At 63.1% G+C, this 15,917-nt stretch overlaps 1 protein-coding gene across 1 annotated transcript; it reads left to right on the top strand.

Moving 5' to 3' along the window:
• The first annotated feature begins 1,200 nt into the window (after positions 1 to 1,200).
• Aldh3b1 (aldehyde dehydrogenase 3 family member B1) lies at positions 1,201 to 15,706 on the top strand. Its single transcript, XM_026396539.2, has 10 exons — positions 1,201 to 1,275; positions 4,257 to 4,419; positions 6,734 to 6,844; positions 6,941 to 7,061; positions 7,284 to 7,369; positions 7,699 to 7,780; positions 9,304 to 9,690; positions 10,114 to 10,280; positions 11,969 to 12,068; positions 14,093 to 15,706. Exons 2-10 carry the CDS (start codon positions 4,258 to 4,260, stop codon positions 14,281 to 14,283), a joined length of 1,407 nt encoding a protein of 468 aa, XP_026252324.1. The 5' UTR covers positions 1,201 to 1,275; position 4,257; the 3' UTR covers positions 14,284 to 15,706.
• Positions 15,707 to 15,917: the final 211 nt, after the last annotated feature.

Here is a 15,917-nt window from a genome sequence, read left to right as displayed (position 1 = left end):
TGAGCCTACTTCCTGGCTGAGAGCTATGGACTCAGCCCCCGCCTAGCCCTGCCTGTCACCAGCTCTCTTGGCTTCTGTCTGGCTCAGCTCCAGAGAGCTGCAGAGCAGGCTGTCACATGCTGAGTCACGTGACCGGTGGCGGCTGGGGGCTCCATCCTCCACAGAGAACGGGGAGGGGGTCCTCCGCAGCCCCTTGTCCCTCCCCCACCCCAACTAGCTAAAGCCTCCAGGGTGTCCGAGCCGTCGTGGGCCAGAGGCCCTCTCCCGCCCGCCCAGGGAGGCAGGGGAGCCGGTGGGTGGGGCAGCCATGAGCATCTCCCAGGTGCAAGGTCGGCCCAGAGGCCCTGGCCCCGGAGCCTCCAGGCAGACCCAGGGCACCAGCAGGGAGGGCACCGCAGCAGGCAGCGGCACAAAGCCGGTCCCTGCCCACACACCTGGAACCCACGCGCCCGTCTGACCCTGCACCTGCTTGGCCCCACAGGTATGCCTGCGGTGGAGACAGTGGCAAAGCAGGTGGCAGGCCCCCGGGCACAGCTCTGTGCCTGAGGAGGAGGTGACACGGTGATGCGTAGCATCTGATCACTGCCGTAGGCAGTGGAGGGTGGATTCGTCCCTGGGAGGCAGAGGGGACATCCGTGAAGGTGAACACCTGCTCGGAGCAGGAAGCCCTGCCACCCCTGCCCCTGGTCAAGTCCCCTCCCCTTTCTGGGCACTGCTTTCCTCATTTGTAAAACGTCAGGTTTGGGGGGTGACAGGTTCTGTGCAGGGGGTGCTGCTGGGGTGGTGCTGGGGACACAGCTAGGCAGAGGCTGAGGACAGCAGGCAGCAGACATTGTCCTGGGATTGTGCTCTGGCCACCAGCCATCTCGGCTTTGCAGATGGGGACCCTGAGCTCGGGGGCTGGGGCAGGGCAGAGCCTCTCTTGCTGTAGGCCTCCGGGCCCCATCTCGCCCCTAATTCCCCGTCCACTGCCCTGGGCCCTCCTGGGGCCGGGCCCCTTGGTCAGAATTGACGGGCTGTGTGGCCTGTGGCCTGGTGCTGCCCTCTCTGAGTCCTGGCTCCTTCTCCTGAGGCTCAGGGAAGGATCTAGAGGCCTCTGGAGGAAGTAGCGGCAAAATCTTGCTTTGCAGCCTCCAGCTGGCCCAGCGCCAAAGTCAGGCCCGAGGCCAAGGGTGCCCCGCCCGGGAGGCCGGCGGTCTTGGACCTTTCATAAGGCAGGGGAGCCCCAGCCGAGCGGGGACAGCCAGCAGGAAGGGCAGCTTGGCGGGGCCTCAGGTACTGTATCCCGGGCAGCTGGGGCTGCACCCATCAGCCAGGGCCGGGACCCGGCTCAGCTACGGGGCTGCAGGCTGCCAGGCAGGCAGGCTGCTGGGGACACACAGGCTCACTGTGTCCTCGGCTCCATGGCTGGCCAGGGGAGAAAGGGGAAGGAAGAGACAGGGTGGAGAGACAAGGAGGGGGAGAAGGAGGGCCCGGGAGAGGCTGGAGCGCTGGGCCCAGCCGCCAGCAGCCAACCTCAGTCTGTGGGAGTGGGCCATCAGGCCTCCTCCTCCTGGGTACTGGACGCCCTGTGAGGCCAAGGGACCCCGCCCTGTGCCCAGCTGCCCCAAGAGGGAACACACTCCATGACCCCGGAGGGGGCAAGAGTCTACTCAGGTGACGGCCACCTCCCGGGCATGCCCGTGCCATTTCACAGACAGGAAAAGTGAGACTCAGATCAAGAGACTCGCCCTAGGTCCCCCAGCAAATAAGCAGAGCTGCTGGGAGTTGGGAGCCAGGTCGCTGGACCCCCAGGCCATGCCACGGGCCGAGAGGCCAGCGGCTCAGTGACAGCACTGGCCCAGAAGGTAGGAGGCCCTGGGTTGGATCCCAGCACAACACAACCCAACAACAAAAAGCCGGAAGGCCTGAGTAGGGACAGGGCCTGCAGCCGCAGGAGCATCCAGCCCCAGGCTGCGGACGGGCAGGCCAGGACCCGACACCCGGCACAGCTAGGGGCTCCGTGAGGGGAGGAGCCAGCACCGAGCCACACCTGGGCAGGCACACCTGTGCCCCCAAGCCAGAGCCTGTGATCATTTTTAGAGGGATCCCCGGGTCATCCCCCTGGAGGGAAGTGGCCGGACCTTCCCGGCCCCAGGGGACACAGGCCAGTGTTCTTTTCACCCTCAAATGCTCTAGGAAGCCCTGCCCACCCCCCTTCACAGAGACCTCCAGGCCTGCAGCCCCTGGACCTCCCTGGCCCGGCCCGTGGAGGCAGGAAGGGACTTGGGCCTGCCGGGCGCAGTGGGCACTGGCGGGACTGAGGGCAAGTGAGGGGACAGCACGGGAAGAGCGCCACTCCTGTCCTCACAGGGTGCCTCGCTGACAGGCTGGCCCCAGGTCCCCTCCCCAGGACTCCGGCTGCCCCCTCGCAGGGCACTGGAACTGTGCTGAGCCAGGGGTGGACCTGGGTTTCCAGCCTAAGTACGTGGATGGCCCTGGGGGACGCCGTGCCTGCTGTGTCCTGGTCCCCAGCTGCTGGCATGTTTCAGCGAGTCAGGGCAGACAGCCGGACAGACTCAGTGTGAGATGGACCCGAGATGGACCCACGAAGGGGGACCGCGCTCCCGGCCCAGCCCCGTGACTGCCGCAGGAATCTCCTGTGTCCACAGTGGCTGCGCGGCTCCCCTGAGGGGACAGCCCAGGACTCTGGGCAGAGGACGGCCTGGCTCCTCTGCTTGCCTGGGTCCTGCCCAGCTCCCACCCTCGGGCCACTTGCTGGGGGCCTCAGCCCAGAGTGACCAGCCTCAGGGGCACGGGCAGCTCAGGGCCGTAGCCTGCTGCCCTTGCCAGCCAGCCTCACTGTTGCTGGGAGCAGCGGCTGGAATGTTCCACTGGACCCCTGTCCCCCACCGAGCTCCTGCCCACGTCCCCTGTGGGTGCTGCGAGCTTCACATTTTTGTGGGCGCTGAGAGGCTCTGATGAAAGGCAGGGGGCAGTGCGCTTGTAGCCACGCCCTCGGTGGGGGTGAGAAGGTGACGGGAGAGGAGTCAATATTTGTAGACCTCTTAGAGAAACAGCCAGGTGACCCTGTGCCCTGAGCTCAGGGCACAACGGCCAGCGCTTTAGGCCATGTCCTGCCACATGGCGCAGAGGGGCCAGGGCTAGCTTCGCCCTGTGCTTTGGACAAGGAGACCCAGGCAGGGAGGGCGAGGGCCTGCCCAGGCCTCCCAGCTTACGAGGCCCAGCCAGGAGCCCAGCTCCGGAGGCCGGCAGGCACCTACCAGCTGGCACGTGCTGCTCTATGCCCAGCAGGCGGGGAGGCTGGGCACGGAGACCCAAAGGAAGGGTCAAGTAGGCCAGCAGGGGCTGCAGTCCAGGCCCTCGGGAGGAAGCAGACAGGGGAGGAGACTGCTGGGGTGGACCGAGAGTCACTGGACATTTATCTCACAGCACCACCCAGAACAGTGGGAGACAGGCAAGGGGCAGCTACGGGGGAGGGTGGGAGAAGTCAGGGCCGGCTTCCTGGAGGAGGCATCAGCTGAGACCCGAGGGAGGCAGGCACCAGGCTGAGGAGTGGGTGGTCACAGCACTCATCAGAGGAGCCTCAAGGGAACAGGTGGGGCCCAGGGGGACGTGGGGCCCTGCCCTGGCTGGTGACAGCATGGAGCCATGAGTGTCCCTCGCCCCATGTCACCTCCTTCTACAAGCACTGCAGACTGGATTGGAGGGGGCAGCAGGGCCTTCCCCCTTGTGCCAGGGCAACTGAGGTGCAGGGAGAGGGGGCCACTGCCCAGGTCACCCAGGCCTTGAGCTGCCACACCCATCCTGGCTCCCAGGCTGGGACAGAGGGGACAGGGATCTCTGTGTCCAGCATATGCCAAGAGGTGGCCGTGGTGGCAGATGGCAAACTGTCCCTCCATTCATCATACTCCTGTCCACTCGGCCAGGCCAGGTGATGGCCAGCCTCCCTCCAGGAGGGCTCCCAAGCAGGGTGGGACCGTGACTCAGGGCCACCCTATGTGACAGGAAGTAGGGTGACCTCAGCCTGCCTGCCCAGGCCTGGGGGCCGGGGAGCAGCTGTCCCCAAGCCACACTGTCTCCCGTGACACCCCGCGCTCCCCTGGCAAAGGGAGTGGTTACCAGGCCTGGCACGTCTGAGTGCGCCCATGGCAGGGCAGGGACTTGAAGGCCTCGGCTGGCCCGTGGGGTAACTGAGGGGCAGCCGCAGGACGCCCTGGAGGTGGAGCACCCACTTCTCGCTGCCCCGTCCACAGGATGGACCCCCTCGAGGACACGCTGCGGCGGCTGCGGGAGGCCTTCGGCTCGGGGCGGACTCGGCCGGCAGAGTTCCGGGCGGCGCAGCTCCAGGGCCTGGGCCGCTTCCTGAAGGACAACAGGCAGCTGCTGCTGGACGCGCTGGCCCAGGACCTGGGCAAGGTGGCCGGGGTCGAGGAGAGGGTGCCCTGCAGGGAGGGGTCAGGCAGCACAGCTGGGACAGAGGGACTAAGAGCCACCAGAGCCCAGCTCCTGCCCGGGCCAGGACCTGCCTCCTGCCTTCACCCAGCCCCGGGTCCTCCGCTCAGTCTGCAGCTACTGTGTGCTGGTGAGGCTCTGGGCACCCGAACAGGGCCAAGGCCCCCAGTCCACAGAGCTGACCCTCTGGTGGGGGACAATACAACAGAACAGAGGTGGCACAGTGGGCTGAGTGATAATGAGTGTCATGGAGACACCCCAGAGAAAGGGCGGAGGGGACCAGGAGCAGGTGCTGGTTTATACAGGGAGGGGCAGGGAAGGTGTCTCTGAGAGGGGAGCATTAGAGCAGAGACACAGAGGAGAGGGAAAGAAAGAGCCCCTGGACATTGGGGGTGGCCACCTGTGTAGCACATGCAAAGGCCCTGAGGCAGGAGGACTTGGTGTATTTGAGGAGCTACAAAGAGACCAGTGTGGCTGGAGGGAGTGGGAGAGAGAGATGTGGAAGGTGAGGCCTGGGAGGTGGGACCCAGTGGGTCGGACATGGTCAGCCCCGGAGGACTTTGGCCTCACTCTGGGTACAGCGGGCATCACAGGCTCTGTGTGAACCCGGGAGGCCCACAGGCTCAGACCCTCCCCATCCTGCAGCCACCACCGTGGAGGCCCCAGAAACACGCACCTGGCAAAGCCCCACCCCCCGACCACACTCCTGCCCCAGGACAGCTGTCCAGCGGGCTGCCCCAGAACCCTTTTCTGGGCAGGACGTCCCCAGCTGTCGCCTCCCCCAGCCTGTTGGGCTCCCTGGGGAGCGAGTCTCCTGCCACCCGAGACCTGACCTGACCAACCGGGCTATCTGGTCCCTTTGCCACTTCAGCTACGGCTCCAGGAGCCCAGGAAACCCAACCTGACCCCTCCCGGGCCGTCCCCACCCCAGCAGGCAGAGTCTCCCAGACCTGCGTCCTCCCACACACCCAGCGGCTCTTGGAGGTGCGTCACTCCCAGTTACCCCTAGAGAAGGCTCGGGAGGGACACGTTCTTGCCCGAAGACACAGCCAGGGCCCAAGCCGGCTCCAGGTGGCCCACTCTCCAGAGTCACGGAGCTCAGCAGACCCAGGCTGCCCGGGTCCCGGCAGCGTAACCAGCTATGGACACAGTGTGGCTGAAGGCTCGCTGCAGCCCGGCAGCCACGGGGGGCACGAGGGGGCACGGCCTTGTCCTCTGAGGCTGTTCCCTCCTCCTGGGCCCAGCGCTGGCCCTGGCCTTGCTGCAGGCTTGCTGAGTGACCCCGAGTGGACGATTCCTGCCTCTGGTCCTGACCACCGGCACCCTGTGTCCCATCACCTCTGCTCTGACGCAGGGAGCTGGTCCTGCAGTCGCTCTGGCCGTGGCCTCCAGTAGCTGGCAGTGACTCCACTGGCCGTGTCTCTCCTGGGGGTGGGGACAGGACACACCAGCTGGCAGAGATCAGGACAACGTCTCGCCCACTGAGCCCCTTCCCAGCCCTGTTTTGTATTTTACTTAGAGACAGCGTCTCACTGAGCTGCTTAGCGCCTCGCCGTTGCTGAGGCTGCCTTTGAACTTGAGATCCTCCTGTCTCAGCCTCCTGAGCTACTGGAATGACAGGCGTGGCCACCGCACCTAGCTCTATCGATTTTTGTCTCCTCCCTCCTGCCCTAGAAACCTGACCGTGGTCCCTGTCCCTGGGCTGTGGGAACAGAGATTTGCCAGGGAGGGGGCTGTGCCCTGCGCTGTACAGATGGATGTCCACCCTGCAGACAGCTGTACGCGGCCTGTTAGGTCCAAGTCGGATCCCACCCCCTCTGCTCAGCGGTGTCTCCTGTCACCTGGCCATCACCTCGGCCATGCAGGGCCCTGCCCCCACTGGGACCCCTGTCCAGAACGTGCCACCCCCAGGCATGCAGGCCCCACCCCCTTGTCTTCAGGTCACTGCTCAATGGTTCCTCATCCCGGAGACCTGTACTGACCACTGTATAAACAGCACACCTCGCGCACACTCTCACACCCAGTCCTGCACACGTCAAGACTTAACACGGCCATTGATGATCTCATGGTCACAGTCACTGTCCCCTACATGGGACCCCAGGGTGGTTGCCCATCTGTTTTGGTCGCTGCTCCAACTTGGCACAGGAACAGCGCCTGTTCCCGGGAAGGGCACGGAGCGTGGAGTGAGCCCAGAGGGGTCACAGCAGCAGGTTCTGTGCCGTCCCCCATCCAGCCACCCGCTGACCCCCAGCCCACCCCGACCTTGGCTTTCCCGCAGTCCAACTTTGAGGCGGAGGTGTCTGAGATCGCCATCAGCCAGAGCGAGGTCGACCTGGCCCTCAGGAACCTGCAGACGTGGATGAAGGACGAGAAGGTGTCCAAGAACCTGGTGAGAGGCCGGGGGTCGGGGCGGGCAGGCGGGCTTCAGGAATATTTGCTCCCATGGGGTGGCCTCTCGGGCACCTCACTGTCCACCCCCACCCAGGCCACACAGCTGGACTCGGCCTTCATCCGCAAGGAGCCCTTCGGCCTGGTGCTCATCGTCGCGCCCTGGAACTACCCGCTGAACCTGACGCTGGTGCCCCTGGTGGGGGCCATCGCTGCAGGTGAGAGCGGAGAGAGCCTCCGCCTTCCTACAGCCCCCAGGTCTCAGGGCCCCCGGGGCCAGACCAGGTGCTTCCACCGGGCCCACTGTCCAGGGCTGTGTGGCCTCAGATGGGTCTTGTCCCCTCAGCCAGAGTCTCCATCTGACAGTGGGCGGGGCCAGCACCTGCCTGCAGGGCTGTGGGCTGGGCGTCCACCTCCCGCCCCCTCCTCTCCGCCTGCAGGGAACTGTGTGGTCCTGAAGCCCTCCGAGATCAGCAAGAGCGTTGAGAAGGTGCTGGCCGAGGTGCTGCCCCGCTACCTAGACCAGGTGAGAGGAACAGGCAGCCCCTGGCGTCAGGGGACCCAAGTCCCAACCTCAGTGCTACCTCTCCCAAGTTGTGTGACCTTGGCTAAGTGCCCCCCACCAACTTCCCTCTGTGCACCTGTCCCTGGGAGTCCCAGCTCTGTCTCCGGCTGCCCAGCCCGGCCCCACCCCCTCAACTCCATACCTGTTGGGCCCCATCCCCTGGGGGACCCCAACCTACCCAGCCTCCTAGAGCCTTGGCAACTCTGGGTCAGGCCAGGGGGCTGGGGGTGGGCAGGAAAGTTCCCCCCCGCCCCCGGGCGCTGAAGCTGGGACCCCCACCTGTGGCGCAGAGCTGCTTGGCTGTGGCCCTGGGTGGGCCCGCGGAGACCGCGAGGCTGCTGGAGCACAGGTTCGACTACATCTTCTTCACAGGTGAGGAGGGGAGGCCCTGGGGGATCCCATCCCTGAACTCCAAGAGCAGGCAACGGCCACCGGTGACCCAGCCCCGAATGGGCAAGCGCTGGGTGGGTGCACAGGGGCTGACCTCAACCAGGCTGGGAGCAGGACCTGGTCCCTCAGCACCACTCAAAATGGCATCGAGTCCCCTGTGTGGGTCCACAACCCACCTCTGCCAACCAGTCTCCTGAATCAAGCATCTGGCCTGGCTAGCTCCAGCTGTGCCAGGCCTCCCACCCCAGGGACAGTGGCCCTACTGCAGGCTAGACAGGTGAGGCCCGGGTCCAGGTGACCAAGGGCCCTGCCCAGGGTCACTCTGCTCTGGCCAGGACAGGATGTGCACCCAAACCCTTGGTGAGAGCTGACCCCAGGGTTCCCCTGCCGTCACACTAGTCCCCACACCTCCTGGCTTCATCACCAGGATGGGACTTGTAGAGGAGACACAAGGACAGAGGCAGGGGGCAGCACTCCCAGGGCTGAGCTCACCTCTGACCTCAGAGGAGGGGGGGTGGGGACGCAGCCTTGCCCTTCTCCCTGTGGACCCTGCGTCAAGCTCAGGAAAAGCGGTGCCTGTCCCACCTGACCACAGGGAGGCTCACGGAGCAAGAGGGTCTGGTGGCAGCTCCTGTAGTCCCCATGCGAGGGAGGAGCTGCCCCTCCACCCACCCTGCAGCTCTGGCGGGTGAGAGGCCAGCGCCCCAGGACCAGGGTATAGAGGCAGGGAGACCCCAGAGGCTGTTCTAGGCGCAGTCCTCAAGGTGGCCTGCACAGAGGCTGCAGACTACGGGGACCTCTGCTGCACCCCAAGCTCTCCAGGCCTGTTTTCTCATCTGCAAAGCTGAGTCATCTCTAAGTCACAGGTCTGTCCTGAGGGCGAAGGAAGGACAGACGAAGTCCTTCCCAGACTTGGCCCTGGAGCTCCGTTCTCTCCTGCTGCCCTGGTCAGTGAGGTTTGCTGAGCCCACCGACCAAGTGCCAGACACCATGTGGGCCTCAGGGTGCAGAGGGGCTGGAAGGACAAGACCTTTGGAGTTCTGCGATAAGGGGAGAGAAGAGAGCAGGGGCCGAGAGGCGTGGAGCTGCAGGCCAGGCCAGTGCGGGAGGCTCCAGGGGTGACAGGTGGCATCTGAGCCAAGGCAGGAGATGAGCAGGAGCCACAGGCCTGGTGAGGTGCCCTCTAGATCCAGGAACTCAGGAAGGGAGTTGGGGACAGAGAGGGGACAGGCAGGCTGAGAGCTGGTAAGAGGCCACCAAGGCTCTAGAGGAGAACGGAGAACTGGGAGGGGAACAGCTAGCATTTTAGGAAGAGTGGCCCACAGGATGGGCTGCAGCCGGGGCCTCCCCAGAGCATCTGCACTGCTGGGGCTGGTCTGGGGAGAGACGAGCAGGGCCCTGGCCTGCAGGGTGGCGGAGTGGTGAGGAGGCCAGGCAAGGAGCCAGGAGCCCAGCCCCAGGCCAAGGCTGTCCGCTTAATCAGAGTGATTTCTTCCCATGCCCAGGGAGCCCCCGTGTGGGCAAGATCGTCATGGCCGCCGCTGCCAAGCACCTGACCCCCGTCACCCTGGAGCTGGGGGGCAAGAACCCGTGCTACGTGGACGACGACTGTGACCCCCAGACCGTGGCCAACCGCGTCACCTGGTTCCGGTACTTCAACGCCGGCCAGACCTGCGTGGCCCCGGATTACGTCCTGTGCAGCCCCGAGACGCGCGAGCGCCTGCTGCCCGCCCTGCAGAACGCCATCACCCGTTTCTATGGCGACGACCCCCAGGGCTCCCCCAACCTGGGCCGCATCATCAGCCAGAAGCATTTCAAGCGGCTCCAGGGACTGCTGGGCTGTGGCCGGGTGGCCATCGGTGGCCAGAGCGACGAGAGCGAGCTCTACATCGGTCAGTCCCCTCTCCCCTGCCGCAGCCCCCTGGGCCCAGGGCCTTCCTCGCTGCAGGGGCCTCGCCTGAAAGCCGGCCCGGCTCCCTGCTGGCCAGGCCTGGGTCCCCGGCCCGGTGCCTGGTTCCAGAACACGAAGGCCCCACGTCACCACGGCCCGGAGCCTGTCTCCTCATCCCAAAGTCTGACCCACTGAGCGGGACCCCAGTTCCAGGGTCCGGAGGGTGGTGTAAGCTCCCATCCTGCCGTCTGTCCTGCCATCTGGGTCCCGAGAGGCCAGGACCCAGGTCCTCAGAGCCTGGAGAGCTGGGAGGTCAGGCCAGGGGGTCCCCAGCCTGCATCCTGGGTCCCGGCCCTGATGAATCCCCTCCCCTGGGGTGTCCCTGCTGTGGCCCTGGGCTGACTGTCGCTGTGCCCGCCCGCAGCGCCCACTGTGCTGGTGGACGTGCAGGAGACGGAGCCCGTGATGCAGGAGGAGATCTTTGGGCCCATCCTGCCCCTGGTGACCGTGAGGAGCCTGGATGAAGCCATTGACTTCATCAACCGGCGGGAGAAGCCCCTGGCCCTGTACGCCTTCTCCAACAGCTCCCAGGTGCGGCCCGGCAGGACAGGGAAGTGGCGGCAGCAGAAGGGACACAGCCTCTGTGGGGCAGTCACACAGGACTTCAGGGCTGGTGGCTCTTGGCTTTGTTCCTGTCCTTCTTCCCAGGAGTATGTCCCTGGGATCTTCTCCAGGGTCCAGAGTCCCCAAGTCAATTTTCCCCATACACCTGCACCTGGTGGCCACCATGCCTAGCTCTGGAGGCACACAGGAGAGGGCCACCTGGGGTGTGGATAGGACAAGCACATGGAATTCCCACAATGTGCCCTGCTTAGGCCCAGGGCACAGGGGTGGTGTCCCCAGCCTAGGACAGGGTAACAGTTCCCACCACCCTCCCACACCCCTCACCCAGCCCTCCTGAGATTCTCCTCCTGTCTGAACAATGGTTTTTTAAGTACACTTTTTATATGGAAATAACTTTGGACTCACAGAAGAGCTTCAGGGACAGTAGAGTTCTCCTGTGCCCCATCCCCGATTCCCCTGCCTAAGGGCCCTGTCGTGGGTCGGAATAAGAAACTGCCATGGTTCATCTCCATGAACTACACTCGGGCTTCCTGGGGACTTCACCCGTTTCCATGAAGGTCCTTTCTCCTCCAGGAGCTAATGATGCACTAGCTGAGCCTCTCAGCTCAGGCCAGCAGCTTTATTTGTCCCCAGCCTCAGGGTGCCTGGTTTTTCCCAGGACTTCATTAGGGGTGCTGGGCTGTGGGGAGCAAGGCTGTGCTGGGTGTGGCGAGACCTCAGCTGGCCAGCAGGGTGAACCTCAGCTCCTGGGTGAGGCTGCACCTGCCGGGGCCCCACCATGAACTGGAGCCAGGCTCCGAGTCTGGCCCTGGGCCACGGAGGCAGTGTGGGGGGCGCTCTGTGCGCGGTGTTAGATCATCTGCATGTTATTTGTGTCTTCAATGATTTATGTAGAAGGGATATGCTTACTTGATTCTTTGCGCTACAGGCTGTGTCACAGGCTTGGAGGCCCCTGTGTCCTATGACATGGCCAAACTTTGGTCACCTTGCACCTTCCTGACCCAACTCTAGAACCAGCCTTTCCTCCAAGGACCCTGTTTATCAGGATCCTTGACCTTTAGGAAACTGGACCTGGGTTTTTGGCATCAGGGTCTTCTGGCCCTCCACCTCCCTGACCGCCAGCACCGGTCCACCTGGCTGTTTGCTGTTAAGGCTGGTCACGAGGGCCACAAGGATTGGAGCTACAGTGAAGTGACCTCACAGCAACTATTTAGAGTCGGCTCGTTTTCCCCATTTCCTTCTTCAGATAAACCTAGACTGAAAAGGAAGGTCTTCGTTAAGTCAGCCAGGGACAGATGGAACTGCAGTGTCAGGTCCTCGTGTGTCCCCGTGCTCACTCCACATGGCCCCTCCCCATGAGACTGAGCAGGCACACCAGGTCCCTCCTGGGACACCTCCCTGACTACGTGGCACCGCACCACTGCCATGACACTTTACCCGTCCCCAGGTGACACTGTCTTCTGCCTCCCCCTTGGGCTTGAGAGCCTGTGTCCCAGCACGCTGCACAGACCACGCGCCAGCACTCAGGAAACACGTCAGCGGCTCTGTGAGGGGCGGCGTGCCTGTCCTACCTTCGGCAGATGCCAAGGCCCTGGACCCTCTGCAGCAAGGCCGGAGCCGCCAGGTTCAGCCTCGAACACTCTGCTCTCTCCCAGGTGGTCCAGCGGGTGCTGGCCCAGACCAGCAGCGGGGGCTTCTGCGGGAATGACGGCTTCATGCACATGACCCTGGCCAGCCTGCCTTTCGGAGGAGTGGGTAGGTGCCCTCGGAGCCCTGCCCTCTTGCCGTCCCCGAGTGTGTGGCAGCAGTGTTACCTGACGAATTTCTTGCCACAAACTGCTTGAGCCCAACCTCACCTGGAAGGCGACATGGAGGCCCCCTGCACTGACCATCCTGCTCTCCTCCCCGGTTTGGAGTGGAACCTTCCAGACCTGCCTGCACATAACGCACATAGGTGGGCCCACAGGTGCACAGCCGTGGCCACCTGTCTGTTGTGCTACAACTGCCTTTCTCCCAACAGCACGGCTTGGGGTCTGCTGTCTGTCCACGGGCACTGCCCCAGGGGCTCTACGCTCCGTGCCTGGCTGCCTGCGCTCCTTCACCCTCCCGCAGCCCACAGGCCAGCCCCCTGCCCTCAGCTCCATCACAGCTGCAAAGCCCTGGCCTCCAGACTGGGAAACCTTAGGGCTGGCCCCGGAAAGCCCGTCAGCCTGTGTGACCTGGGGCAGCCACTTCCCCTCTCTGGCCCACTTCCTCAGTGAAAGGGTAGAGGCCGAGGAGGCAGTCAAGGTCCTGCCACAGTCAGCTCCAGAATGAGCAGCAGCAAGGCCTGGAGCTGTACCTCAGTACTGCCTGGACCCTTCCTGGAGGGTGGCTAGGGCCACCACAGCACACAGCAGGCTGAGACAATGCCACCTGGCAGTGCAGGCCACACTGGGGTGGGCACACGGAGACACTGGCTCTGGATCCCCCCTTCCTCCAACCTGGAGCCTCTGCTCCTACCGAGGTCACTGCCAGTCCCACTCCTCATCCTACTTTCTCTGCCCCTGGAGGAGTGGGGGTTGGCCTGCAGGCATATCTGGTCCAGCTGCGACCCTGAGGCCCCAGATCAAGCCAGGCCTGACTCCCAGCATCCTGAGGCCAGACCAGGGGTCCCACTCTAGCCTCCTTCCCCAGCTTCCTGCCTGCTGCTTCAGCCACTGAGCTTGGCCCTAACAGGCACTGGCCCCCAGGGTTCTGTTACCCCACACCAGTGCTCCTCCTGCCCATCTTCCCTCTTCACCTGGTGAGCGCCATATCCCTCGGCCCACTCACTCCAGGATGCCCCAGCTCCACCCAGGCCATGGCCCCTGATTTCCCTCGCCTGGTCCTTGTCTGCCTCCCTTCCTAGACCCTGATGCAAACCAACAACACAGAGCTGACCACGTTCGCAGCTCTGAACACTTGCTTGGTTCTTTTTATTTCCTTTTTTGGTACTCGGGATTAAACTCAGGGGCACCTGACCACTGAGCCACATCCCCAGCCCTATTTATATTTATATAGATAGATATAGATATTAATACCTTTATTTTATTTATTTTTATGTGGTGCTGAGGACTGAACCCAGGGCCTCACATGTGCTAGGCGAGTGCTCTACTGCTGAGCCACAATCCCAGCCCCCTATATTTACTTATTTATTTAATTAGAGGCAGGGTTTTACTGAGTTGCCTAGCACCTCGATTGATTTTTTTAAATATCTTTATTTTGTTTATTTGTTTTTATGTGGTGCTAAGGATTGAACCCAGTGCCTCACATGTGTGAGGCAAGCACTCTGCCACTGAGCCACAACCCCAGCCCTAGCTGAGGCTGGCTTTGAACTCGCAATTCTCCTGTCTCAACCTCCTGAGCCACTGGGATTAGAGGCGTGCGCCACCACGACTGGCTTCTTGCTTAGTTCTTGCCACAACCCTTGAGGTGGTTCCATAGTCCCAGAGGATGAACCTGAGTTAAAGTCACCTGCCCAAGGTGACACACAGCTATTCATAGTAGAGCTGAGCGTCAACCCTGGGCAGTGTGGCTATAAAATAGGCACCCTTGAGCACTGTGTGCCTAGCTTGCCCCAATACCTGGTGTCCCCAGCACTTACTGTCCTGGTTATAATGCAAGGCTTGGGGCCCAACCCTGATCAGCCCACTTAACAGATGGGGAAACTAAGGCTCAGAGGATCAGAGCCCAGGTCTGCCTGATATCCCCCCAGTGGGCCACTGAGGGCCTGACCTGTGCTCTATGCCACTCTACAGGTGCCAGCGGGATGGGCAGGTACCATGGCAAGTTCTCCTTTGACACCTTCTCCCACCATCGTGCCTGCCTGCTCCGAAGCCCGGGTATGGAGAAGATCAACGACCTCCGCTACCCTCCCTACTCACCACGCAATCTGAGGGTGCTATTGGTGGCCATGGAGGAGCGCAGATGCAGCTGCACACTGCTCTGAGCCCGCAGGTGCTGGGGCACCAGCCTCCCTCCCCTCATGAAGCAGCCAGAGATGTGGGCTAGGGCACAAGGAGACGCCCAGGTGACAGAGCAGCTTGCTCAGCCTCACCCTCCAGGGGATTTCCTTTTCTGACGCTTAGCTGCCCCATAATGAGGACAGGCTGAGGACGGGAGCACAGGAACAGTGCAGAGACCTGCCTCTACCCCCCATGTCATCCATCATGTCCCGGAAGAAGAGAGCAAACGTGGCACCTCTGAGCCACTTGCCTTCCTGCAGAGGGTGCAGCAGAGGAGCCCTGGCATGGGGTCCAGGCCACAGCATGGAAGCTGTGTGAGCAGGTCATCACTGTCTTCTGTGAGCCTCAGTGTCCCCACCTGCAGTGCTGGTGGAGATGATGACACCTCTGAAGATTGTTACAAAGATTAAATCCCGAGTTGCTGACCATGAGCTCCAGGTGTCCTTTTATTCTTGGGGTGCAAGGCCAGAGTGGGTGAGGGACAGGGGGCTGCCTCCCTCTCCTCTCCCTCCAGGCAGGGCTGAGATTCCTGCAGCAGCACTGCCCTTTGCTTCAGCAGCCTCTCAGAAGCTCTGCCTGCCTCCCGGTGAGCATGTCCAACCCCAACTCCTCACCATCCTGCTCATCCTTGGGGCTCCATTCACTCATCTGCCACCAGGGCCAAAACCCTGTGGCTCCTGCTGGACGCCCTATCTCCTCCCCCAGGTCACAGCTTTGAACACGTCCTGGTGAACCTGTAACACCCCGGGATTGCTCCAACTCATACACAAATCACAACACCAGGGCCGGGCCTCGAGCAGGACACTATCACCTCACTTCTCCCTCTGGCCTAGCTCCTCTCCCCACGCTACCCACCAATCTTCCAAAATTAGGCAGGACCATGCCACCACTCGGCCAGAGACCCCTCAGTGGCAACCTGTAGCTGACAAGTCCCTCATCTGCTTCAGTCCCTAGAAGGCTCTTGTTCTGCTCCCCTCTCCCAGGACTGCAGTCACCAGGCCGCCACCCTCGGACCCGCGCTGGACAAGCTTTCTCGGTCCTTCCCGGCCTGCCCCACCCTAATGTCAGCTCAGGCACCGCCTCCTCCAGGAAGCCTTCCCTGTCCACCATCCCAACACACACAAAGACTGACCCAGGGGCGACTCAGTGCCCGCAGCCCCCGAGGATCCCTCTACCGCGGAGCGCACAGGAGGAAACAGACGATGAGAGGCGGGTCCCGAGGCCCACCGGTCCAGGTGCAGACCGCACGCCGCTCCTCGGCGGCCTGACACGTCCCCGCCTCGCTTCCTCATCTGAGAAGTAATAGCAACGTTTCTCCAGACTGAGCTCTGAAAACTAGATGAAGTCGCACGAGTCCAGCGTCTGCGCCCGGGGTCGCCGCCGCGGTTACAGCGGCGTCACCTAGCCCTCCGGCTCCCCCGCCTCCAGCATTCCCGCACCTCTCCCTAAGCCACGCCCCGGACGTCCCGCCTCCAGCACTCGGAGGTCCTCGGGTATTGGTCTTTCTGAACCAATATGGCGGCGCCCTTCCCAAATTCACACGCCTGCTTTTGCGCAGCCAATCAGAGGAAAGATGCTTCTAGATCCCGCCTCCTTCGGCAGAACCACTAGCCAATAA

The sequence above is a fragment of the Urocitellus parryii genome, chromosome 4 (genome assembly GCF_045843805.1).
Source record: "Urocitellus parryii isolate mUroPar1 chromosome 4, mUroPar1.hap1, whole genome shotgun sequence".
Lineage (NCBI taxonomy): Eukaryota > Metazoa > Chordata > Mammalia > Rodentia > Sciuridae > Urocitellus > Urocitellus parryii.
Note: the sequence above shows the minus strand (reverse complement) of the source record. Positions and strands in the feature narration are given on the sequence as shown.